This window comes from Tursiops truncatus, chromosome 4 (genome assembly GCF_011762595.2).
Source record: "Tursiops truncatus isolate mTurTru1 chromosome 4, mTurTru1.mat.Y, whole genome shotgun sequence".
NCBI lineage: Eukaryota > Metazoa > Chordata > Mammalia > Artiodactyla > Delphinidae > Tursiops > Tursiops truncatus.
In genome coordinates, this window is record NC_047037.1 from 60,291,004 (window position 1) to 60,318,560 (window position 27,557).

The window sequence follows — 27,557 nt, forward strand, 5'->3', positions numbered from 1 at the left end:
TCTCCTTGCCGTCCTATTGTACATGCAGTCACACGTTAACTGTTTAGTTAATTGAGGCTGTAAATGGACAGAAAATCTTACGACCTTTGCTTCTTTTCTTGTGAGAAAAGAAAAGCAAGGTGTGATTTTGCTTTTCATAAAGTTTTTTAGAAATAGAAATATGTTTATACAATAATCTTAGAGTGAGGAGGGATAGTAAAGACAATCTAGTCTTATTTAATCCCCACCATCAGATGTGCCAAAAGGCTCTGAAGTGTGAAGAAACTGAGGCTCAGGGCAGTTAAGCTTATTGCCAATGTTTTGCCCTCAGAACAAGTTACCCTCTCAGCTTTGCATCAGCAGGCCCAGCCTTGGCTGCACCGGCTCTGCCGCTGCCAGTGTGGGATGCCTGGACCTGTCAGGCCTTGGTTTTCTCGCCTGTAAAGTGAGGACACTAGAACCTCCTGCACAGGTTGCTGTGAGGAGCCAGTGAGTGACGCAGTAGAGAGCTCACTCAGGGCTGACCCCCAGGAAGCTTCCGCAGCGTAACGTGCGGCTGTTATTTTATACATGGAGCAGTCACACCAGCCTGGGAGTGAGGCTGAGGAGCCTCTGCTTCCCTCCAAGAGCGGCATCTGTGAGCATGTTTTGGTACAGCGTTCGCTTAGGGCCTCATGTTCCTCTGACGGCCCCATCTTTACTGTCATCCGAACTTCAGAAGTCCTACCACTGAGCACAGTGAGGAGGGAGCAGGACCTACGTGGGGGTCTCCACTCCCTGGGTACCCAGTACTGAAGGGCTCAGGCTTTCCCATAGAAGCGATGTTGAGGCAACAGCTGCGTCTGTACCTTACGTGGAGGGCTGTAGGGCATAGTGATGAGAAACACAGACTGTTGGGCTCTTTGCCTCATGGGATCTTGGTGGGTGAGTGTTGGGGGATGGGGAAGTTTCTAAGAATAAAACAAGGCGAGATAGTGATAGAATACACCATTTAAAAATTACAAGACAAATGAAAACCTGGGGGAAATATTCACATCATATACTACAAAAGGTTAGTCTCCTTGATACATAATGAGCCCTTACAGATTAATAAATAAAAGATAAACAAAGGACATAGGCAGTTCACAAAAGAAGTAGAAATGCTAATAAGCATATGAAAATATATTCAATCTCTTTAGTTATCAACAAACTTCAAGTTAAAACAACAGTAAGATAGAATTGCTTTGTTTATTCAATTGACAAAGGTTTTTTTGTTAAATGATAATAACCTAGGTAGACTAAAGAGAGAATTCGACCTTGCTCTAAGGAATCGTGGAAACATGCATCAACCCCTTACCGTCCGCATATAGCGTGACCAAGCAAGTCCACGTCTATATTATTGGAAAAAATATCCAAAGATGCTTATGATTATTAGAATAGGTTAAAAGTTACAAACAACCTGAGTGTTCATGAGTAGAGTAGACGAAATCAATTATGTTTTTACTCTTTGGAATGAAATGTTCTACAGCTATTAAAAAACACATTTTAGAAGAATTATGATAACATGATATGGGAACCTGCTTATGATATATTGCTGAGTGGGGAAAGCAGGCTGCCTAATAGTAGGTACAGTACGACTCTATGTATTTGCGGGGAAACCTCTGGGCTATACGTGTCATGAATTGTCTCCCTCTTACTCAAGAGAGACAGACAAATTTGAGCATGTTTTCAGTTGTTTTAGCATTGGCTGAGGTTTTCTGCAGAGTAGATTTACTTGGTGTTCTAGTTTTTGATTTAAAACGCAGCTCCTAATACAGAGTCTGCTGAGTTTTGCATTTACTGAAGCTTTGGAGGTAGACCCAGGCAACCCCGAAGGAGGTTTGGCTAAGGTACTGGGTATTAAATATGAATGTTTATGTATGACCAACTGTTACTGGTGTTTGTCTATGGGTGAGGAGACTGATGGCAGTTTCATTGTCCTTATTTATCTTTACTGTCTAAATTTTCAAAACTAAATATATATCCTATAATGTATGCTAAAAAAATTAAAATTTTAAAGGTAATTTTGAAGTGAGGATATCTAGGAGAGTGAGAAATAGTGTTTTCTTCTAGATAAAAGTATTTAATGAAAATTCAAAACGAGGCTTAGAAATAATTGTGTATGTGTAGATGTGTATATAAAAGACTAGAAGTAAATATGCCAAAAATCTCTACTGTGGCTACCCCACTAGGATTATTAATAGTAAAATTATGAAGGATTAATATTTCCTCTTTATACTAACTATAATCTATATACATATTTATATACCTATGTAATACATAGATAGAGAGACCACATCAGAGCTCCCTTGGAGAAAACGGTGGCCACTTTAACAGGAGACCGGCCCCCAGGTTACAAGGAAATATGTGGCTTAGCAGAGATAAAATTTTATTCACCGACACCGGAATTTGAGCTTCATATAATTTTCATGTCATGAGGTAGTAGTTTGCCAAGTTTTTTTTTTTCCAGCCACTTAAAAATGTAAACACCATTCTTATCTTGTGGGCTGTACAAAAATGGGCATTTGGTCCACCCACAGGCTGTATCTGCTGACTTCTGATGGAGAAAACAGAAAGAGGTGGGGGAATTCAGGGAGCTGCAAAGAGCAATCTCTTCTTAGTCGCAGAACTGATGTATTAAAAAACAAAGGAAGAAATCAAATGAGGTTAGAGAGAGAAATACGGTAATGGGGAACCAGACTACATAGGGTTCTGTAGGCCTTTGGGATAACTGGTTTTTAGGGACATGATGAGGCATTAGAAGGTTTGAGCAGAGAAGCGTCATGATCTGACTTAGGCTTTAAACTTATAAAGTCCAGATTTAACCTGGTTTTCTAATAGGAAGTAGTTGAACTTTAATGGATGAATTCATAAATAAAACACCTAGGGAAAATTCCTTTCTGATACTTAATTTTTCTCCCAGCTGTGCGAACTCAATTCGTTCTTAGCTTAGCTAAATCACAGAGGGAAACACTTCTAAAAAGCCTGTCCACGTGGATCTCAACCAGAATGAAGTTGATTTCTCTCCATGTTTCAAAGGCTTTTCTCTGTTGAATCCAATGCCATAGAAATGCATTCGAATTCCACTTAGATGCTGACTGGTTACCAAAAAGCTCCAAAGTTTGAATACTCAGACTGAAAGAACGGTTTTCTTTTCCGAGACTAGTTTGTGTAACTCAGCAATGGAAGTATTTTCACTGCAAGGGAAGGACCGTGGCCTGTAATCTGCTTTAGTCACCACTTCCCTGAGCAGAATGTTGGCTGCAGAGATAAGGCTGAGTAAATAATCTTGATGACTCAGTGGAATTGCCTTGTACGTCATCCCACCTTCACAGCACCCATGTTAGAGGGTGATTGTGAGGCATAAATGAGGATTGAATCATAGGGCACCTAGCACCATGCCTGGCACCTGGTAGATGCTGAACAAAGGGCCCCAGTGCTGACTTATTTGTGTCCTTAGGCTGGAAAGGAAGGAACCCCTTTGCTTCTGCCAGTTGTAATCACAGGCCCCTCGGTCCCACAGCTTCTACTTTTCATTTCTGGACCAGGCCTTGTGCTAATTCACTTATCCAGATGTTTCCTGCCTCTTTGTACAAGAAGTATATAGCTCTGTCCCTTTAGCTGTCATGGCCAGGAGGGAAAACCTGGGCACCCAAAAGAAGTCTCCTTCTGGAGGCTAGTTTTCCTACGGTCACTCTCTCAGTTAGATTCTTCATTTGGTCGATGTAGTCACATTTGAAATTCTTACCTCAGAGCTCTTACCTACAAAATGTCCACACGTGAAAATGGTAGCATTTAAACAAAATGAAAGTGACACCTTCTAGTCTCCCTGTGCGGAATGAATACGATGAAGCTCTTGGCACAGCACCTGATTCAGGGTAAGCTTTCACTCATTGGTACCATCAACTGTTTTTTTTCCTCAAAGATAAAACACCTGGGGTTCAGGCCTTCAGACAGGGAAATGGCATACCTCTATTTAGCACTCATTTAGTGCTAGAAAGGGCCCTTAAAAAGTTGTGTATAAAGTGTTTACCTTTCTATTCTTAAAGGAAAAGAAATTTTTTTACAGGAAACCAAAACAAAAATGCAGTTTCCTCACTTTAACCCTGTGCGGGAAGAGCCGCTTCGGAACTAGTGGGATCTAGAGTGGTCCCATCTCGCCATCTAGTGGACATGTGGGGAAAAGCCAAACTTAGAGCCAAATAATTGATCTAGCTATGATTTTGTTTTCCAAGTCCCTAATTCACCGAAAATGTGTTTTCTAATCAGAATAATTTAAAGTCCCTATTAGATTCACTAGTTAAGAGAGTTCATTCAGGGCTTCCCTGGTGGCGCGGTGGTTGGGAGTCCGCCTGCCGATTCAGGGCACATGGGTTCGTGCCCCGGTCCGGGAGGATCCCGCATGCCGCGGAGCGGCTGTGCCCGTGAGCCATGGCCGCTGGGCCTGCGCGTCCGGAGCTTGTGTTCCGCAACGGGAGAGGCCACAGCAGTGAGAGGCCCGCGTACCACAAAAAAAAAAAAAAGAAAGAGAGAGTTCAATTTGTAAAGCAAAACGACAACTCTAGTATTTAAACTCTAAGCCGCAAAACTATATTTCCTAAATTATGTGTTAATGAAGAAGTTCCGCCGAGAGAAGAGAGAATGCTCCCCAGGTGTTATCAGCTTGAATTTTCATGGCCCATCAGTCCCACTCATCTTGTACTTCTCTACCAACAGACCGTGTTGATTCTGGCATATGGACTGGGAGTGCCCCAGAGACCAGGGCTATGTCTTCCCAACACACTGCTGGACACTGGCTGGGACCAGAGTCATTCCATTCATTTTCCAAAAATGCAACTTTTTGTAACCAGATAGATTCTTGGCAAGGACCTGTGTTCTTGGTTTTGTGTGTGTGTGTGTGTGTGTTTCCTCTCCTTTTATTACTAAGGCTGTTCCTGACAAATATAACCTGCTTCCTCCCCTAGATGTTTATGAAAATTTCCTTTTTGCCTAGGATGAAAACAATGGCAGTCAGATTACCTCCAAAACTAAGTAATAGCAGCGTATATGAAGTTGTTCTGAGACCCTCTAGTTAGTGTTACAATTACTATTAACAACAAATATAGCAAGTGCTATTTTTGAGTTCCCAGGCATTGTAAATTATATACATTTTTGCTAATCCTCATAACAATCCTACAAAACAGGCAGTATTATTCCCGTTTTAGAGGTAAGGACACTGATGCTCAGAGAAGTTAAGTTGCTTACCCAAGATCACACAGCCAGTGAGCGAGAGGCAAAGTCAAAACTGCACTCAGGTCTGACTGACTCCAAAGCCCCTGCTCCTACCCCAGGCAATGGGCCTCTCATTCACTCAGGTGCCTGTGACCTGCCAGACCCAGAATCTGGGGTCTCCTCAGTGCTGCCACCTCCGTAAACCTAAGACTTTTAGTACCACAGAGCCCATGGCCAGTGAATCCAGGAGGCAGGGCTTAAATACGGAAATGACAAAGATACAGCAAAAGACTGCCGTGAGCTGCACTTTCCTCCCCTGCACAACTGGGGCGCTTTGACTGAGGGACGTTCTCCAAGGCTTGTGGGTCCTAAGAATTCTGGGTTTCTTCCAGGAGCCATGAGGGATACTGGGTGAACAGGGTGTTGTCTCTGCTGCCAAGAGCCCAGGGCCCATGGGGGAGACACATGAGGGCTCACCCAGGGCAGATGCAGTTTGCCTCAGAAGAAACTCTCCCTCGAAGGGTCCTGTGAGGAGACTGTGGGTGACCCCGCCACCTCCCACAGCGCTCTCCTCCTCTGTCTCCAGGATAGAATAGAACAGAATAAAAGAACAGAACAAACGAATAGACTAGAAAGAACAGAACAGAATAGATGAGGACATCACACACCGTAAGCGCAATATGGTTCCACAAACGTTGGTTTTAATTCTGTGAATGTATTTCTGTGTGTACACTGCGTTGGGATGTAAAATTTGCCCATCCCTGGGTCACACTCTAAGGAGTATGGAAAACCCTGCCCTAGACTAAACTGGAGGTCTGTGGGGCCCCAGGCGGCCCCCACCCTCACCTGTGGTACCAGGAGCCGAGGAGCCCATGTGCACCGCCGGCCCCAGCAGGGAGGTGGCTTCTGGGTCTTGACTGTGCTCGGAGGATTGGTCCTCTTGCCAGCCCAGGCAAATCCATACCTGGAGGCAGGGGATGATGGCCTGGATGACCCTGAAATAATGCAGTCAACGCGTGGCCAAATGTGCGAGGGCCCCTCGGTGCCAGCCCTGTGCCTGGCTGAGGCCCCCGCACACTCCCCAGCCCGCAGGGTCCACAGGAGAGAGGGGAAAGCAGCCCTGGCACCAGCTCATCATTTCACTTACCTCGAGGAATGGCTGGACCTCGTCCTCATGTCTTTCAGTTCCCAGGTTGCCGCCCAGCCCCGCTACCACCCCGGGCTCCTCCCAGCGGGCAGATCTGGGGCCCCTGGCACCCGGCATTGCCTGGGGCACTGAGGCCACGGCCCCTGCAGACGCAGCTCTTCTATCCACGCAGGGGCTGGTCAAGGGCACAAACGCTCCTGCTCTGTTCCTCCCTAAGAGCTTTCCAGCAAGACGGCCGTCCCTCCGTCCTCACTGTCTGCTCCTGGTCCAAGGGGACCCACGGGGGATGGCCACCCTAAAGAGGCGTCTCAGGGTTACTGCGGGTGCCCCGCAGTCACACCTGGAGGAGGGCGGTGGGAGGCTCCTCCCAGAGCCACTTTCTCCTCCACCCTCCACCCCTTACCCATTCCCCATATATTAGTAATCTTTCACTGTTTAACAAATTCCCCAAACCTTAGTAGCTTAAAACAACAAACATTTATTATCTCAGTTTCTTTCTTCCACCAGGGATTAAACCCAGGCCACGGCAGTGAAAGTGCCTAGCCTTAACCACTGGACCACCAGGGAACTCCCGTATTATCTCAGTTTCTGGGGGGCAGCTCAGCTAGGCCGTTCTGGCTCAGGGTCTCTCCTGAGAGTCCAGTAAAGCTGTTGGGTGGGGCTGTGATCATCTGAAGCCTTGAGGACTGGAGGGTCACTTCTAAGACAGATCAGTTCATCATGGCTGTTGGCAGGAAGCCCCCAACAAGGATGCTTGAGGGTCCTCAAAACATGGCAGTTGGCTTCCCCAGAGGGAGTGATCTAAGAGAAAGGAAGAGAACCCAATGCCATTTATGACTTAACTCAATTTAAAAATGGACAAAGGATTTGAAGAGCCATTTCCTCAAAGGAGTTATATGAGTGGCCAATAAACATATGAAAAGATGTTCATCGCTAGTCATTAGGGAGATGCAAATCAAAACCATGAGATACCACTTCACACCCACTAGAATGGCTATAATCAAAAAGACAGACAGTAACAAGTGTTGACAAGGATGTGGAGAAACTGGAACCTTTGTTCATTGCTATAGGGAATGTAAAACAGTGCAGTCACTTTGGAAAATAGTTTGGCAGGTTTCTCAGAATGTTAAGCATAGTATTACTATGTGACCCAGCAATTTCATTCCTAGGTTTATACTCAAGAGAAATGAAAATATATGTTCGCCCAGAAACTTGTATAAAAATGTTTGTAGCAGGGCTTCCCTGGTGGCGCAGTGGTTGAGAGTCTGCCTGCCGATGCAGGGGATGCGGGTTCGTGCCCCGGTCCGGGAGGATCCCACATGCCGCAGAGCGGCTGGACCCGTGAGCCATGGCCGCTGAGCCTGCGCGTCCGGAGCCTGTGCTCCGCAACGGGAGAGGCCACAACAGTGAGAGGCCCGCTTACCACAAAAAAAAAAAAAAAAAAAAAAACTTTGTAGCAGCATCATTCATAATAGCCAAAGGTGGAAATAATCTAAATGCTGTTTCCATAAATTAGAATATTTTTCAGCCATTAAAAAGAATGAAACATAGATACATGTTACAACGGATAGGGACCTTGAAAACATGCTAAGTCAAAGAAGCCAGAAAAAAGACCACATATTGTATTATTCCATTTATAAGAAATGCCAAGAATAGGCAAACCTATAGAGGCAGAAAATAGAGTAGCGGTTGTCTAGAGCTGGGGTGGAAATGGCAGTGACTGTAGATGGGCATAAGGTTTCTTTGGGGGGTGATGAAAGTGTTCTACAATTAGATTTTGGTGAAGTTTGCACAACTCTGTAAGTATACTTAAAATCATTGAATTCTACACTTAGGTGAATTTTATGGCATGTAAATGACATCACAATAAAGCTATTTTTAAAGGAATGAATGTATCGATACAACAACAATGATGAATCCCGAATAACTGTTGAGTGAAGGAAGCCAGACAAAAAAAGAGTACATGCTGTATGGTTGTGTTTATATAAAGTTCTAGAAAATGCAAACTGCTCCATACTGACAGAAAGCAGGTCATTGGCTGCCTGTACAAGGCGGTGGAGGAATAGCATGGGTGAGAGGCAGAGATTACCAAGGGGCAGGAGAAACTTTGAGGGTGGGTAGTTTTATTATCTTGTTTGTGATGATGGTTTCGTATGCCTATGTCAAAACTTATCAAATGGTACCCTTTAAATATATGCAGTTTATTGTAGGCCAATTTTACCTCCATAAGGCGTTTCTAATAAATGATTTCATGATAAAGCTATGATTTGGCATTGAAACAAAAAGTTATCATGTATAGAAAAGCAAGGAAACAGAGCAGTGGGACATAAATTTTACGTTAGTGAAACAGATACTCATTAGAGGAAGAATGACCACAATCCCATATTTTCTTGTGAAGCAAGAACAAGTGCTGTAGGACACCTAAGTAAATTATGCTATAATATACTTTGTCACTGAGACTATGTGCTAAAGGGCCACCAATGCAGTGCTAAGGAATGCAAGTGAAGGGTGGGCACATGGCCCAACCTCTGAAGACGGAGAAAAGAAATTTCAAAGCAACGAAAGCTGGTTGTGACTGATTCATGCAATACGAAATCTTATCATTAAGGCATTGTGCCATCTTTCCTTTGCTGGGAGTCACCTAAGATAAGGATTTGTCTTATTGTCAATAGTGTCGTAGCCTCAATGACCTTGAGATAGGCCACAGACCCCCTAAGAGCTCAGTCTGAGAGAGGAGGCCTGGTAGGGAACTGGTCGGGGGGCGGGGAGTGGCCACAGATCAGAGGTATAGGGCTGGCAGTTCAGACCAGACCTTTCTTTTTTAGGAAAATAAACCCTTGGGAGTCCTTGGCTCTGCCCCATCACGAAGATGTAAGTAAGGAACTTCTTGTCATCTTTTGCCCCCATGTGGAACCTTTAAAAGTGCAGTCTCGCCTTCTGCATGAGAGTCTGTTAGGGCTGGAAGTCAACTTAGAGGTCATCTCCAACCCCTCGCTGCTGCGTTTTTGGGCAAAGGTCTCTGTCGTCGCACAGATCACACAGTGAGTTAGTAATACCTATTTCTAGATTTTTCAGAGTGACTCTAGAATTGTGATTTGCATGATCTAAAATCCTCGAATCCTAGAAGCATGGAGTTACGTGGGTCCCATGTCATCACTGCAGCCATAGTGGACATAGCAGAAGCAGCATCAGCTGGGGAGACCCACAGACAGGTGTCTAGCCCTGATGCTGGGAAAGTACTCAGCATCTGTGAGCCTCAGTTTTCTCATCCATAAAGCATCAATTTACTTCATAGAGTTGGTGCAAAGATTAAACAAGATAGTGTATGTCAGAGGCTGCAAACTCAAATGCCTTTGGGGGCCAATCAGGCCAGTGGAGTCTGGCAAACTGGAAAGCACAGCCCCTTTCTAAAACGAACTTCCCCTACTCTGCTCTGACCAGTTGTTATGTAGGAATATGGCCCCAGTGTTGCCAATTTTAAAAAAAAACATTGCACAGTCCAAAGAAAAGATAGTTTTTATCATTCAAATTCTGATATGTGTAAAGTGTCAAGGAAGCGATCAATATGGTGGTGGTAATTGTTGGGTGGCAGCTTCTCAGGAACTCCCCAGCCCCAGCCCTGCCCTATACAGTATTCCTGGCAGGCGATGAAGTAGCAACATTCTTTGAGTGTTCATTTGTGTGCCCAGCTCTATGGAAGGTGCCCTAGATACAAAGACCAGCAGAAAAACGGCCCCTATTACAACCCTCCCTTGGAGGCAGGGAAGTTGGTGACAATGTTACAGCCTAGCCTAACCCACCATGTCTCCAGCCTTGGTTCCTACTGAAAATTTCAGCCATCTTCTAGGAAGATACATTCTCTAACATCATCTAGAAATAACACTTCTGGCACCTAATTTCTAGTTCCCATCTGAACTGCTACACATTTTACCTACGTTTTTAAAATGGTTTATTGGTTTGCACTTAACCACTAAGGACGTTTATTAGTTTTTTTTTCTATTGTGCTGAATCTCAGTCCACATTATTTTCGGATACTCATAAGAGGTTTTACAAAATCATCTAGGCTTCCTACAGATCACTGCCTTTAAAAGTTCTGGCTTTCATCCCCCTTGTACCACCTACCATTATCACCAGTGATGGTCTCATTTTCACCAGATGCCCATGAACCTGAGTGCTGCCGTTTCCATTTATACAGGGAATTATAGGTAATTATTTGAGAGGCTTTCCCCAAATCCCCCGGGGCTCGTGTGACCAGGCAGTTGGGAGAGTCAACCCCATCCCACCGTGATGAGAGTGCACAGGGCAGGGTCAGAAAGACCAAGGTTTTGGAGAAAGCTCAATGTTTGTTGGGTTCACGAAAAACTTGCTTTCAGCAGTCCCTAGCTACTAATTGCCACTGTGAATGTAGCCAACTTGAATTTGTAAACTATGTAACATTTGTGAATCTGTGTCCTTTCTGAACTTGTCTTATGCCCTGTCATCTTCCTCTGATCACAGGCAAAGTTCCTTTTTTTAAAAAAATTATTTAATTTATTTAAAATTTTTGGCTGCATCAGGTCTTCGCTGTTCCGCATAGGCTTTCTCTAGTTGCAGAGAGCAGGGGTTACTCTTCGTTGTGGTGAACAGGCTTCTCTCATTGCAGTGGCTTCTCTTGTTGCGGAGCACAGGCTCTAGGCACGTGGGCTTCAGTAGTTGTGGCTCACAGGCTCTAGAGTGGGATCTTCCCGGACCAGGGATCGAACCCATGACCCCTGCATTGGCAGGCAGACTCTTAACCACTGTGCCACCAGGGAAGTCCACAGGCAAAGTTCTTACAGGGGCTTGAGACTCCTTACCGTCACTTGGAATTCACTCCAGCCACCAAGACCTTTTTATTGTTCCTGAGTAAACTGAGCCTCCTGCCTTAGGGCCTTTGCTTTGGCGATTCCCTCTACCTGGAATATGCTTCCCCCAGGTACTCTCTTCACTCAAGTTTCTACTTAACTGTCTCTTTATCAGAAAGGGCATCTGCTCACCCTCTTTAAAGTAGCATGCATATACTTAACCCTGCTTTACTCCTTTTCAAGCATCTTTACTGCTTGACATTATATTATATACTTGTTTGGTTGTTGCCTGTCTCTACTAGAATGTTAGCTCGTGAGAGCAGGGACTTTTGTTTTGTTCGTGGATGTGGAGCCCTGGTACCTAGAATCCTGCCTGGCACATATTAAGTACTCAATCAATATTTGTTGCACTGTTTCACAAAGACTCACTCCATTACTTCCTTCACTAATGTCTACTTATGACTCAGCCAGAACAAAGTCTAACAAAGTCTAATGTATTGTTTTTCCCCCGGGTTTTTATAGTGACCTTTTCTGGGAATGCAACATTCTACTAGGATGCACTTTGATAATTAAAAATTCCAGAATTTCTACCTAGACTAATTTTATCACTGTTCTATAACTATTTATGGCTCTGTCCATATTTCTGGGAAATTACTCATTAGATGCTCCTATTACTATATTTTAATTATGAAAGAATAGAATTTTACCCACAAAAATTCTGTTTGTCTAAGGTCAGACTCATAGGTTTCTTTGTGCAGTCAGATTTTTCCCTCTGGTTTCTACTGTAAGTGTTAAACTAAGGTTTGCCCCTCCTCTCCCCACGCCCCTGCCCTGTCTTTGCCCAGGTCTGCACCCTCCATCCTTGTATTTTTCAAGTATAGGTTGTGACTTGTGACTCATGGCGGGTGATGAAATTAATTTAGTGGGCTGTGAACAGCAATTTTAAGAAAAAATATAACAAGATAGAAAATATTGAAAATGTTTTCATTTTGAAACTGTGGGACATAGTCCAAATAGTTTGAGAGCACTGCTTGGGCCTACATAGGTTGAAAAAAGTTTTAGCCTATTCTTCTCTTTAGTTGTCTTCAGAATATTCTAGAAGAAGGGTACATGTCGGGTTGTAGAAAATGGTCAGTTCTCTTTTAAAACATCCTCAGCAGCAGTACAAGTGGTGGGTACACCTGCTTCTTTAATGTATCTGCTTCATAAAGCAACTGTACCTGGAGCACTGAGACACATGCCTTATTTGCATGAACACTCCATCCAAACCCCAGCATTAAGAAACTTGACCAACCCTTGCATGGCTGCCGGCAGCCTAAGGCCATATCCTGGAGTGACCCGGCTCTCCTTTTGAGTTTCTGTCAGGAAAAGCTCAAGGTTCTCACAAGAATTTACCATTCATTCTAGTCAACACCTAATAATAGGCCCCTGACCTCCCTTTCTTAGAGCATTAACATTTTTTTTTAAATATTTATCTATTTATTTTGGCTGCACCGGATCTAGTTCCCGACCAGGGATCGAACCCAGACCCCCTGCGTTGGAAGCGCGGAGTCTTACCCCCTGGACCACCAGGGAAGTCCCAGAGCATTTACTAAAGAGGGCTTACAATTGTAAATCCTTCCTCTGTCCCTTTTAGATAAATATCTATGTATCTCCTACAACCTAGGCGTGTCTTTCTCAAGGCCCTGAAGCCATTCTTTTGAAGTGTAATTATCAGGAAGGACAGAGCCTCTGTCTCCCAGTTTTGTGGGAAGAGAGTATCTAACTCCATGGTTGCCAGCCAGCAGAGGCAGCTGCCTTAATCACATTTACAACGACCAACACTTTGTGCTTCCTCCCTTCCCTGACTCTACTTGAGCCCCCACTGGTTCCCAGTCCCCACCCCTCACCCTCCCTTTAAATCACCCAGTCACCTCTGCACAGATCATAGTAAGATTCAGCCCGTTCCCCTACTGTCAGTGGTTACTGAATAAAATGTTTGCACCACTTTAACCAATGTCCAGCTTTGTTTACCTTTGACAGCATGTATGTACGCACACACATGCACGCACACACACCCCTCCTAAGGACAAACACTGCTTCTCAGAAATAGCTGAATCCTGTCATCTTCATTATCCACTGCATTATTTCTGTGCTTATTTCCCTATCTCACCTCTAAGTCATCAGTAAAGTCTCACTTAACTGTTCCAGCCTGGTCTGTGCTGTCCTTTGGGAAATTAGATAGAGTCATGTACAGGACTCTTCCTTTATAGGAGAAAGAGTAGGGATTATAAGATACAACTATCTGTCCCCACTGGGAGTTTCTCCCTCTACCACCAAACTTGGAGGAACTGGGTTAGTTTTAGTAAGGGAGCAGGAAAGTTTCCTTACAGAGAAACCTTCCTAATGAATTTGTATCCAAGAAGTCCTATATCCTCTTTTGCTCTTTCTCCAAACTTGAGAAATCAAGAGGCCCTAGGGACACTATGGTGTTGGGGTAGCTAGAGGTCAAGACAAAGAGGGTAGTGGGGTTTCTATGTTTGGAGACCACAGGAGAGGCAGCAGGTAAGGAACCCAGGCAGATGATCAGGGATGGGGCATGCGTGGGTGTCAAGGTCATGGGTGGCATGCAGGAATCAATAACAAAGGAGACATCTGAGCATGCAAGAAGAAAAGGAAAATCCCCAGGTGTTAGAAATGAATGTGCAAGTAAAAACCAGAGTGACTGGTCATCAGGCAGGCTGTTACTGGGCAGCTTGCGGGGGGGTGGGACCTGACCCAAATTATCCCCCATCACCAAGGATCTTCATTGTGGCAGCATACAGGAAGAGAAAATGAGGCATAAGCCCACCGGAGGAGGCGATGGGGACTGAGATCCTATATAAAGGCAAAATCTCCAGGGAGAAGGAGGTCGGTCCAGGGGAAGCCACAAACCAGCAGACAGCACCAAGAGCAGGAAGAGGCGCCAAGGAAAGCTAGGCAGATGCCGGGCCCTGGCCAAGCTGTCCAGGCAGCAGATTACCACTTAGATCCAGCAGGGAAATTGGAGGGCTCAGCAGTGAAGTTAAGGTCAAAACCCCATTTTGACTCTCAGCTGGTGCACCGGCTCTCTGATCTACGGCCCAGGATTAACTCCAGAGCACTTCCAACCAGTGAGACGGGGCTGTGTTTCCCAAGATTGTCCGCCCAGAATCCCTAAGACTGAGAAGCAAGAACTTCTGTCTCTAGGGAGGCACAGGGGGAATGGTCTAAAGTTATTCATGTGACCCCACATTTCTTTAAAGCCTCAGGTTTTCCTTTTCAATTGCATAGGAACTTTGCATTGAAATCCAAAACAAACTAAATGATGACACGTTTACCAGTGCTTGAGAGTCACAGCTCTCTGGCTCATGTGTCCAGTTCCATGTGCTCTGGTTTGAGAAGCACGGGTCAGTTAGGGCTTCAGGGACAACACAGTGACATTGGTGGAGGCAGGGCTGCCAAGTCAGACCAGAAACCAGAAACCTAGAGGGGGGCCTCCTGCAGGAAGGTGTCAGGCCAGGCAGGATGAGGGTCACAGTTTGCAAACGGATTGGTAAATGCTGGCTCGGAGTGGCGATGAGGCATTAGGGAGGGAAAAGCTGTCTACTTTTTTGCCGTTCTGTAAACCAAATCTGATTAATTTTAGCCTATGAGTTTATCTAAACCCCCTTGAATCAACCGAAATGTTTCAAATTTCCCCTCCTAAATTAAGTTCTATTCGGATACCACTTACTCATATCAACCAAAACAAGCAAAAAAAAAAAAAAATTCAGCCAGTGATTGTACACAACATATACTTATCCACTCCATACATATTTTATTGAATAAATAAAAACTTTATTTGTATTTTTACCTATAAACAATATCTTTAGTTTGATCACTTAAAAAGAAAATACAACCTCATGTAACCAAAATGCTTAAAGGATTTGGTTAACTAAGTGTTGATATTTTTATCTATAAATATGAAAATCTGACCTGTCAGAACTGGTTTTGCAGTAGCCATGTTTGAGATATTTGTGGATTTCCATGAAGGATGACTCTGCAAATTAAAAGATCTCATACAACACCCAGATCAGATACTAAGAGAAAAAAGGATTTTGCAACCCCAAGTTAGGACTTTATATAAGAAATTGCAGTGGTGTTTACCCACTTTGAAAATTTTACTGAGTACTTTCTTTTTCAAAATAAAGTAGGATAAGTGAATAACAGCAGTACCTCAAGGGCTTTTATAAATAGCAAAGCTACACTTTCATAGCTATAAGCAAATATTTGCATTTCCCTGAGAGCACAGTTTCTTTCAGTTCAAGAGCTCTGTGTGCCTGTGTGTCTGCCTGTTTCCTGAAGCCAGTGTATGCAGAATGTGATGAAAGCTAAGAAGAGAACATTTAATCTGTTGATGTTTGGGTGAGCTTAGCTCCCCATCCATTTCAGATCAGCCTTGGCAACTGGGACCCCTTAACCTCCCCAACAGATTCCACCTCATCAGAGCCTCTGGGCCTCACTCTCTCGGTCCAGAACGATAAGAGACCCAGCCAAGCAGCTCAGAGGCCACACAGCAAATGGGTCTGACAGCTGGTCCTGCTCTAACTTTGTCTCACTTCTGAGAAGTGGGCTTCCTCCTGGAACCCACTTGCCTGGAACCCCTGGTTCCTTATTCTCCCCTCGCACTTCTTGAAAATGGAGTCGTGCTTACAAACTCCAGGGTCCCTGACATCATTTTCTAGACCTGTGTCCTTAAACCTGACTTTCTCCTCTTCCTACCTCATCCTCTTCCTCCCAGTCAGGGGTACTCTATCCACTCATGGGACCCGCCTCAAGATCCAGTCTGCTGTGCCAGGACATCCTACACACCCTGCCTGAGTCCCAGGGCCCTTTGTCTCTGGCTCATCTGGCACCACCCTGCCTCGTCCCCCTGTTGGTAGTACGGCTTATGAGAGTTAACTTCCTGCAAACTTGATTTTGGTTTGTTTGTTCATCTCAGAATGGAAGTTAGATTTTAAGAGATTCCATCCCTGGCTACTGCCTAGAGACTTAAATCCTGATGATATAAAGTTTCCCAAAAATGACTTGAAATTCATTATGTCCCTAAAAGTTACAGACTGGCAGCTTCAAGTGCAGAACTCTGGATCTTCTTAGTAGGTGTCTCTGTCCGCCAACCCATGCCGTTATTGAGAACTCTTGCATTGAGAACCAGATTTATAACACAGAGATCCTAAATCCTCAGTTTCCCGGCATAGGGTTAACCTGCTGAAAATTTGGGCTCAAAGTTTGCCAGTTGCTCTTATCAAAGGACCACCAGGACAAAGAGAACACTCTTTCTTGAGGGGAGGTTCTCTGCATTGCCAATGATGCCGTCATTGAACTTCCTCTTTGAAAGTTCTTTCCTGAAGTTGTCTTTGAAATACGGCTGATAGCTCCTATAGCCCAGAAGTGGTTTCTGAAGGCGATCTCAAAGAAAAACAAATATGTAAACAATGGCCACATCATTGACCAAAGAGCACAGCTTCCCAAGGAGATCACTTGGAAGGGCAATAAAGACCTGGATGCAACCTCATAACTTCATACACGTCTCATTTTCTCTAACTTGATGAAAAGAAAAATTATAATATTGACCAAGTGGCCTGTTTACCTGTTTATCGAGTGTTTCTAGGGTGGGGATTGGTCTTGCTCTTTGGAGTCCCTAAGGCTTTGCCAAACAAACATTTCCTGGAATGTTTGCTGAATGGAAGTAGATTAAATTGTTTCAGTTGAGAGCTTCATTAAGGTTATCAGTGTTTGTAAGTGAGGTATGTGTTCTAAATTCCCACAAATATGTTCGTATTTTCCCATCTCACTTTTCACAGCAAGGAGCTGAACTCTAAGCCACAGAGCTTTTCAAACACCAACATGCATTTATATTTATCCTCAATGATCTAAGCATAAATAGAAATCTCAGTTGTAATTTTCCAGGTCTTTTTATATGCTTTGAACTGTAGCTCCTTCTAACCATAACTTTTCTATGAAAGTTAAATTCACCATCAACTGTTAATACCTTCCCAAACTGCTGAGAAGTACAAGCACACAATGGCACATCTGACATGAAATAAAACTCTCTAAAGAGATTTGAAATCATATGATGAAAATAAAGGACATTAAGTAATGCAGTTACTATGTTGTTACCACTGTTGTTGCTGTTGTTGTTGTTGTTGTTTTTTTGGCTGCGTTGGGTCTTCGTTGCTGCGCGTGGGCTTTTTCTCTAGTTGGGGCGAGCGGGGGCTACTCTTCATTGCAGTGCGCGGGCTTCTCATTGCGGTGGCTTCTCTTGTTGCGGAGCACGGGCGCTAGGCGCACAGACTTCAGTAGTTGTGGCGCACGGGCTTAGCTGCTCCGCGGCATGTGGGGTGTCTCTGGACCAGGGCTCGAACCCACGTCCCCTGCATTGGCAGGCGTATTCTTAACCACTGCGCCACCAGGGAAGCCCCTGTTACTGCCTTTTAAGTACAGCACATGAAACAGGATCTCTTAATCTGTGTCCCCAATTTGGGGATTAGAATGAATTTCCAGTGAGCTCATATGAAAGCTCCATCTCTTAGAGTGAAGAACAGACGCTGTTCTTTGAGTCAAAACTATGCCAAGCTGATCCAAAAACCACATAGAAGGAAATAAAAGGATCCTGAAAACGAAGGTTCCAGGAGGGTGGGGTCACAGGGACATGGACCCAAATCACTGTCTAAAAAGTAGAAAGTGTGCTGTCAAGAAGAGCCAGTCATTCAACAGTGGCCGGTAATGTAAGGATGTTTACACTGAAGAAACAAAACCAAAGACAACCCTCCCCCCGCCCCGGAAAAACAAAAACGGTATTCTGAGTCTCTGCAAAAACCTTTTCTACATTGCAATACAACTGTTGGACATTGAGAGGCTAGGGCACTGGGCTGTGCTGAAGGTACAGTTCTGTCCAGCCATGACAGTTCCAGTCCACAATGGGCCTCCTGTGATCATAAAAAATAGAGGGGAGGACAGAAGTCTTTTACATTTTTCATAGCAAACAGGTCTTCCCAGACCCGTCTCCCCAGAACTGTCAGATGGAACAACCTATGAGATGCTCTTGACAAGGGGCCCAAGGTTTCCACACCAAAGATCCCAAACGGTTTAAATATAAGGGAAAGAAGAAAAGAAAAAAAGAAGCACCTTTATTTCCCTGCCTTGCTGAGTGAATCCTTTAGCAAACTTGTCAGAACAAAAATGAGCTGTTTTGTGTTTACCATGTTCTGAGATAGACAACATGACAGAACCTACACTAACTTTGAAATTGGAAGACCTGGGTTTAGACTCCTGGTTTAGCTAACTTGTAATCTGACTGACCTGGGGCAAATCACTTAGCCTCTCTTAAACTCGGTTTTCTCACCTGTAGAATGGGAGTAATAAAATCCAGTCACCAGGTCATTTGACGGTTAAAGGAATTGGTATACAAAAGTGCCCAGTATCGAACCTGGCATGGGACAGGTGTGTCTTGAATGTCAAGTATTATTCTTCTTTCCTCCTGAGGTAGGTCTCACAGACAGTCCTGGCTGGTCTCAAGTCCCAAAGCTGTGACTTCCAAGGAGCCGCCATGGGGAGCTGCGGTGAGCCCCTGATGTATGCACAGCCTGTAACTCAAGCTCCGCTAGCTGCTTTAGAGCGACCGATGCGGGGGAGAGGGAGGAGGGCTCCCCGCGTGGCTCCGCCCTCCGCGCTCCCGCAGTCAGACCGACACAGCTCCAGGCACGATCCTCCGAATGTGGGTGTACGACTTCCTGATGGTGACACTGCCGTGGTGCGACACCCCCCGGGGCAGGACGCACTCCTCCGTCAGTTTCTGGGCCTCGGGGTCCCAGCACAGCACCGTGGCGATGACCTCGTTCTTCTCGTCCCGCCCGCCAGTGATGTAGAGCCGGTTGTTGCAGGGCGCGATGCCGCAGCTGGCCCTCTCGTGGCTGAGCTGGGTCACCAGGCACCAGCTGTCCTCCAGAGGGCTGTAGGCGTACAGCGCTCTCATGGCCCCTCCTGAAGAGGAAAGGAAACACCGTGGGCATCTCACTGTTTTCTGGTTTTCTTCCCCATTAACCACTAAACTCCTACTCCTGGTTAGGTCAAGTCTACCATCTTGCCAATAGAAAGAGCAAATTCACGGCTCTGCTCTCCAGAAAGCCAGAATGGATAACTAGGGGCAGCAAGTCTCATGCTGGAAACACTTCATAGCCCTTTAAACTCTGCAGCCCGGTGCTAATCAGGTTCTGAAGGACGCCTGTCTTCACATGGCTGCCAAAATGTACCATAAAGACTGCTTCCTGGCAGAAATACCACCTGGTGCATCAGATAGGCCCGGCTCCTAATCCCAGCTCTGCCACTTTTGGATCTGTAATCATGAGCACCAAGACCACGGCGGTGATAAGAAATCAGAAGGACCACGCACATAAAGCACCTGGCAGAAGGCCTGGTGCATAGGAGTCTTGCATTGTATTGATCTACATGGCAGTGACTAGACTGAGCATGACCTGGGACACCAGCCCAAGTTACCCATCTTGAGATTAGACCTTTGGGGCAGAGTCACGAGTCTGACCATAAAGACACAGGAAACCTGAAGCAAGGGAGAGAAGGGGTTTTGCCTTAATCTGTTCCCATATTTTGCATTCAGGAAGCCTTCTCTGATTAGCTCTCATTTGCTGGAGTTATTTATTTTTGGTATTTCCTTGATCAGTCGTTCTCAATCCTGGCTGTACATTAAAATCACCTGCACATTAAAAACACCTGACACTGTGGCCAGCGTCCTCCTTCTCCTTCTGATATTATTGGTCTGTACGAGCCCCAGCTACCCATATTTTTGGAAAGAGCTCCATAGATGACTCTAATGAGTAGTCAGGGTTGAGATCCATCACTCTTAACAATTACATGCCAGCTATGGTCTGGCTAGTCAGGCTTTCCTTCCAGCTAAATGCAACTGTTCAGAGCCCCCAAAGCAAGTTGGAAGAATACAATTCCCATGAACACAGAATAAGAAATAAAGATAGCTACCATTTGTTGGGCACTTATACGGTGCATATTTCAATTTCTGTGCATTGCTAATGCTTACAACACACTTTGCTCCCAAAGCAATTTCTTGCTCCTCCCCTGGGCACCATTGTCCATCTGTCTTGTATGTCTCCTAAATGGGGGCTGTTTCTGTCTCCAGAACTGCAAGGTAAATTCCACCAAGGCCTGGATCAATCCCATCTTCTCTTCTTTTCAATCCCACCCACATCACCCAGGAACTCAAGAATTCCCAGGAGGGTCTCATGTGCTCTACCTGCAGGGCTGCAGGTGTAGGGGACCCTACACTTAAATAAGAAGCCATGTGCTCACTTACCAACCACATAGATACGGTCCCGGAAACTCACTGCATTGATGCATTTAGCCTCTACTGGCATGGTCGACTTTAAATTCCACTTATTGGTTGAAGGGTCGTAACACTGAGTCTTGTCTGTGGCCAGTTTCCCATTGGGCCCTCCCCCAATCACATAGAGCTTCTTCTTATGGCTGGTGGCTGCGAAGGAACTGACATGGATAAGGAGGGGTGCAGCCTGCAGAGACACAGGGCATCGGGAGAAGCTGTCAGTGACACTGCCCAGATTGCTGCAATGGCTCACAGGACACAGGCCAGGAGCCAGGGGACACAAGCCCGGGAATCTTTGCCTGAAGTCACAAGGCCTGTGGGCCTGACTCCCCTGAGACACAGAGAGGATCAAAGCGTACATTTCCCACCCTCCCGCCAGGCTCCAGATGTTTCTAGCCTGTTTCTCCCAGAGTTCAGTTCTCAGGGCAGGAGGGGTGTACAGGAATAAGTGTTTATACAGATGAAACCAGCCAATGTTGGAGGAGAATGCTTTCTCAGACATGCATATTCATATTTATTCATGTGCTCCTTCATTCAAAAAATATTTACTGAGTGCCTACTATGTGCCAGGCATTGTCGTTGGTGCTTATAGCTAGGAAGAAAAGCTGGTATAAGGGTTTCAGGTGGCCACAGGTAAGCATATTCTCCCACTCTGGGGCAACATACAGATCTGAGGGTTAAGCCAGACTTGTGTTTCCATCCTGTGAACCCCAGGGCACTAAAGGGGACTTTTAAGAGTCTCTTACCCATGAACATAACCCTCTTGGGTCATGGAGCAACTTTGTGATGGGACTTAAACTGAGAAGTTCTTGGGCACAGATTATAAATGTTAAGGGCTCCCCATAAAGTTCTTTTCAGGTTAACAGATCTTGGCTGGATGCCATCATGACCTGTCTACCTTTGCTTGTGCCTGTGATGACCACGTTTCACACACCCCAAAGCTGGAACATGCTCTGACATATAATCTGATAAGGAGAAAGAAAATTTGAAATTGGGAATAATCTGGAAGTACAGGAAGTGAGGTCAGCTTACCTTTGTGTGTGTGTTGGGTTGGGGTAAGGATACTTAACATGAGATCTACCCTCTTAACACATTTTAAAGTGTAAAATACAGTATTGTTATCTATAGGCACAATGTTGTATGGCAGATCTCCAGAGCTGGTTCATCTTGCATAACAGAAACTTTATGCCCATCGATGAGCAATGCTTTGCCTTTTCTTGAGTATGATATATACCTGAGATTGCATTGCTAAAGTCTTCTTTGAAGGCACGCAAATGGTTCATCACTAATAGGTAAATAAATAAGGGCTGACTTCTAAATACTACCAAATGACTCTGGATTCAACCAACAGTGTAGTCAAGAGATCCTGGTATGCCCAGTGTGGAGAAGACAAGGGCAGATGGCATCGGAGGAGACAGAGACTCTAGGCCAAGACATGCAGACCAAGACAGGATCAAGCCTCCCGTCTACATCTGGGGTTCTGGCCAGGATAGGACAGGTACCCACATAGAGCTCCCCCACCTGGAAGGAAATCATTTCCGTGATCTGATCAGTAATGCTGACTCGATGGCTCCTATGAGGAGGGAAGCTCAGAGCCACTGAAAATGTTCTCAGTGGGAGCAGGGAGATCAGAAAGCCGTATACCTACATTGGCAGATACTCATTTTTTTTTTTAAGCTTTGAAGCAATAACACAGAGTTACTCATAGAAATAATCTATACCTCTGACCAGCAGTTGTGGAAGGGGTCATAGGTCTCCACGTTGTTGATCCTCTGCAAGCCATCAAAACCTCCGATCACATAGACCTTGCCCCCGAGCACCACCATCTTATGCCTCCAGCGGCCTATGTTCAAATACTCAATTTGAATCCACTTGTTGATTGAAGAATTATATTTCCAAACATCATGCTGTGTTTCTTTGCCACCTAGGAGACATATAGAGCATTTAAGAAACCACTGATATGTCAGAAACGCAGCTTCTCCCATAATTCCCCACTGGCCCAGAGTGTTAAATCCCCAGATGAGCACCAACCCCCGCCCCATCCCCCCAGACAAAAGAAATCATGAAGGCGCATGCAGTGTGGTTGCCAGGACAGAGCCTGCACAGGGCGACAGGGAGACACAGCGTAAGCCTGGGGTGGATCACGCGCTGGGCTGTGCCCTGTGTCACCTCCGTGCTGTGAGAATTCAGAGAAGAGGAGGCTCCGTGAGCTAGGTCCAGAGAAGGCTTCAGGGGAGTAGTACCCAAGTCTGCCTAGGCGAGTGGGGACCAACAGGAGCCTGGACTCCAGTGTTTGTGAGGCTCAGGGGCAGGAGGTCAGGCAGGACAGGTAAAGTTGGACGATTGCAGGTGGGGATAGTAGGGCCTTGACCAGCGGGCAAATGAGAAACCAGCTTAAGTTCTCTGTTTGCTTATTTATTCAAACAAATACAAACCCGGGAAAATCACCATGAAATCTTACAAAATTCTCTTGGTTCATAACTCTGATCTCTATAAAAACATAAGTGAGGTTTGTCCTACTTTGAAACAACTTCTATTGGAACAGAATGAGATGCTCACCCCAGATCATCTGAGAGTGAGCTGCTAAAACATTTTTTCAAGACAACTCAATAGATAGAAAATAGGTAATTCCGTTAGGGAGAGAGACCAGGACAAAGGAGAGCTGACTTTTCTGGTGACTTTAATAAAATATTTTAATGACTTTGTGTTTCCATTTCCCCATCAGCACAGAGTACTACCAACTACCTAAAACAAAGGATGTACCTTTCAGACTAAAATGTGCACTAGTGTGGAAATGAATATCATTAATGACGCTCTGTGTCACGGGTAAGTGTTTCTCAAGGGTGGAGCCCAGAAGTGGGATTCCTAGGTCAATGGTGTGCCCACCTTGAATTTTTACAGGTGCTACCAAAGAACCTTCCAAAGCCGTCCTGGTTGACTTTTCCCCATACCCCACCCGCAGCGGATATTAGGAAGGTTTTTTTGGTTGTTTTGTTTTACAGCCTGAGGGAGAAAAATGATGCCATAGTTTGGTTTCCCCTGGCTGCTAGGGAGACTGAGCTTCATCCTCTCCTGTTTTCTTTTTGTTCATATGGTTTAACCATTCTGGGGGAGGGGTGTTGTATACCTCTTAGAGGTCTCTATTCAAAACACTGTGATATTGATCCCATTCAGGTAGTGTCCAAAATTATAAAATAACTATACACTTTCAAAGAAATGTATGCAAACTTTATTAAAAAGGGAAAAAAATGACAATTTTTTTTTACTTCAGGATGTAAAAGAAGACCTGATTAACTGGGCAGGCATATCATGTGCACAGATGATAAGACAGGTTACTGCAAAGATGTCAACCCTCCCCAAGTTAACCTATATATTAGGTGCCTTCAGGGCTTTTCATGGATTGCAGGACATGAAGTGAACATTCTAAGCTTCATTTGGAAGAGTAGATTTGGGAACATTTCTAAGAAACTTTTGAAAAAGAAGAAGGAATGAGAGAGCTCTCCCTAGCAAATATCAAAATATACTAAAAAGCTGTGATAATAAAAATAATGTGCTACTAGTATAAGACAAACGGATCAAATAAAAACAAGGTACAGAAACAGACTAAAAGATATAGAGATTATTAAATAAATGGCATTAGAACAATTGGCTATCTGTTTAGAGAAAAATTTAGATCCCTATTTCACATTATACTTAAAATTTAAATGTAAATGCTATAGAAGTAACTGGAGAATATATAGGAGAAGATGTTAATGATCTTGGGGTGGGGAGGGGTTTTCTAAGCATGACAAGAAACCTAGAACATATAGAAAAGAAAGTTACTATATAAAATATAAATCAAAGTTAAAAGACAACCCCACTGTCTGGGAGAAAGTGTTTGTAATACAAATAGCAAAGGAGATATAATAAGAACTCCAAAAAATTAATAAGGAAAAGACAACCAATAGAAAAACAAAGGGTAGGAACAGATCATTTTTAAAAAACAGATACGTTTAGCTAATAAATATGTGAAAATATATTCAACCTCATTAACGATCTAAGAGTGTAAATTTACACAATCAAGTCTATTAAAAATGTAATTGATAATAAAAAATGTTAACAAGGATGTAGAAAATGGGCACTGACATTCATCATTGGTTGAACTGTAAATTGGTACAAACTTTCTGGAGGACAATTTAGCAATATCTACAAAAACTCTAAATTTACACATCTTATGACCACTTCCAGGAATCTCTCCATATATCAGCGCAAGTTCATAAATATATATGTATGAAAATGCCTATTGCGGTATTTTTTTCAGTGGGAAAATAAAAGCTGAAAAAAATTATGGTTCATTCATTCCATAGACAGCCCTGAAGCTGGTGAAATGAGCAGTAGTAACAGTCCTCGCAGTAATGATAATGACGACTAACACTGCTGAGCTCTCCCCACGTGCTTGGGATTGTGCTGTACTTTACATGTATTACATTGCTTAACACATGTAGTAGATCAATTATACCAACATGTAATGATGTCCAGAACAGATTGTTAGTTGAGTACACATTTCTGTTGATTTAGTACAACAAGCATGCTTTCATGTATCGCCTGTATCATTTTTATTTTTTTAACATTTTTATTGGAGTATAATTGATTTACAATGGTGTGTTAGTTTCTGCTTTATAACAAAGTGAATCAGCTATACATATGCATATATCCCCATATCTCCTCCCTCTTGCGTCTCCCTCCCTCCCACCCTCCCTATCCCACCCCTCTAGGTGGTCACAAAGCACCGAGCTGATCTCCCTGTGCTATGCCGCTGCTTCCCACTAGCTATCTATTTTACGTTTGGTAGTGTATATATGTCCATGCCACTCTCTCACTTCGTCCCAGCTTACCCTTCCCCCTCCCCGTGTCCTCAAGTCCATTCTCTAGTAGGTCTGTGTCTTTATTCCCATCTTTCCCCTAGGTTCTTCATGACCTTTTTTTTTTTTTTTAGATTCCATATATATGTGTTAGCAGCCTGTATCATTTTTTAAAAGACAACAACAAATTGAAGACGGACAAAAGACAAGTTGTAGAATAAAACACTATGTGTAGTGTATGTGGCAAAGACTGACCATGATTACCAAACCTGTCTTTTCCTCCTGGGCACACGGCTAAACTACATTTCCCAGCCTCACTGCATGGGGAGCGGGGGTGCAGGGAGGGCATGTGGCTGGTTCTTGCCAATAGAATGTGAGCAGAACTGATGCCTCATGTCCAGGCCGAGGCTGTTGTGAGCTGGTGTGTCTTTTCAACTTGTTGGGTTTCTCTCTCTTCCCGAAATGCATCAAGCTTGAAGGTCACGTCTGGAAACAGCCTCATCATGAGATGGAAGGAGCCTAGGTCCCTGAATGACTGAGTGGAGCAGGTGCTCTCCCCCAACCCACACATACTTCTCTGGTGATTCATTGAGAGTCAGGGTTTGTTACAGCAGCTGGCATTACTTACTCTAAGACAATATAAAACCATTTTTGTAAAAAAAAAAAAATTAAAACATGTAGGATTGTGATGGCACAGAGAAGCTACCATACTTTGCTTTACACTCCCTGTATTGCTTAAATCTTCTACAACAATTAAAAAATGTTTCTGTAAGACAAAAGAAAGCTAAACCCTACTCTGTGGTATTAATAGACTCAAAGAAGAACTGACCTGCCCTTTATCTTGGAGGAGACCAGCTCTGGAAATAAGCTCTTTCCAAAACAAGTTCAGATTAAAGAAAACCTCCAAGAGAAGGGAAGGGATGTTTGTCTTTTCCCTTGGTGCTGCAAGAAGAGCTAGGTGGCTTTTAATGTCATGGGAGAGCATGAGACTCAGAGAACATGGATTGGAATCCTGCCTGACACTTACCAGTGTGTGACTTTAGGTAAGTTCCATACCTTTCTGAGCCTCGGTTTTCTCCATTTGTAATCCGGAGATTAAAATCACCTACCTTATAGAGTTGATGTGAGAGGCAATAATTAATTGCTACCAAAGAGTAAATTCATCTACTATGCTGTAAAGATGGTAGAGATTACATCATTTAATTAATATTTATTGAGCATTTACTATGGCCAGACACAGCGCTAGGTATTGGGAATACAGTGTTGATTCATGGAATTTAAGGACTAATGGGAAACAGGCATAGAGCAGTTAAAAACAATTAAGCAAACAACTTAGAAGTAAGAAATGAAAAAGTACTGGATGCTATTGGAGCATCTAAAAGTAAGACCTAACAAACTTGAGGGGAGAGGTCAGATTTGGGGGGAAGAGCAGATATTTTTATCCATTACTGTATTCCCAGTGGCTAGCTCAGTGTCCTATGCCTATAGCAGACACCGAATAAACTCTAGTACCACTTTCCTTCTTCCTTTTCCATGAAGGAAGTCCTATCTGCCTGCTCCCCCAGTTCCTACTACAATACTGCTCAAGGATTAGGGTTCACTCTCCATGATAAGACCATCTGAGTGCCCGGTTTCCATATCCTGACCCAGTTAGTGCTAGATCAGTGCCATCCACAGTAATTCTTCTGGGATGGTTGCCTGTCTCTCACTCAGGAAAACATGTAGTGCCTTGGGGGCTGGCTTTGGCATCACATGGCTTCTGCTTACCTGAGATGTAGACCTCATTTTTTAATGTCACGCATGCAAACTCCACCCACTTCTTATTCTCACTGTCCAGCTCGTGCTCTGTCATGGGGAGCTTGGCCACCTCCAGGCGGCTGCGCCTCAGGGGATCCAGGCAGGTTACCTCCGCCACAAACCGTTCATCCTTCGTGCAGCCACCGATGATCATGAACACCTCAGACTGGAACTCATGCATCCTGGGCTTGGTGCGCTCCGAAATGATCTGGAAAAACAATGGGAGTACAAAAAGGCAGAATGGTACAGTGGTTCAGAGCTCAGGCTGTGGAGCCAGAGGAGCAGAGCCCAATTCCCAACTCTGCCACCATAGGACCATGTGACTTCACCTCCTTGGGCCTCAGGTTTTTCTT

General features: G+C 44.4%; 1 protein-coding gene across 3 annotated transcripts in view; it reads right to left on the minus strand.

Annotated features, from left to right (window-relative positions):
* Positions 1-14,972: 14,972 nt before the first annotated feature.
* Positions 14,973-27,557, minus strand: part of KLHL6 (kelch like family member 6) — a 58,097-nt gene continuing 45,512 nt past the window's right edge. The window contains exons 4-8 of one of the 3 annotated variants that reach the window (XR_004526328.2): positions 27,175-27,412; positions 22,288-22,490; positions 20,540-20,753; positions 18,563-19,200; positions 14,973-17,887 (exon numbers count right to left, since the gene is read on the minus strand). Coding sequence is in view for 1 of the 3 variants with exons in the window: in XM_019946337.3 (XP_019801896.1) it covers positions 18,899-19,200; positions 20,540-20,753; positions 22,288-22,490; positions 27,175-27,412 (957 nt within the window). In the remaining 2 variants the exon portion in view is untranslated. Of the gene's footprint in view, positions 19,201-20,539; positions 20,754-22,287; positions 22,491-27,174; positions 27,413-27,557 lie in introns of all 3 variants that reach the window. The other 2 variants (XR_002178627.3, XM_019946337.3) reach the window with 2 other exon arrangements.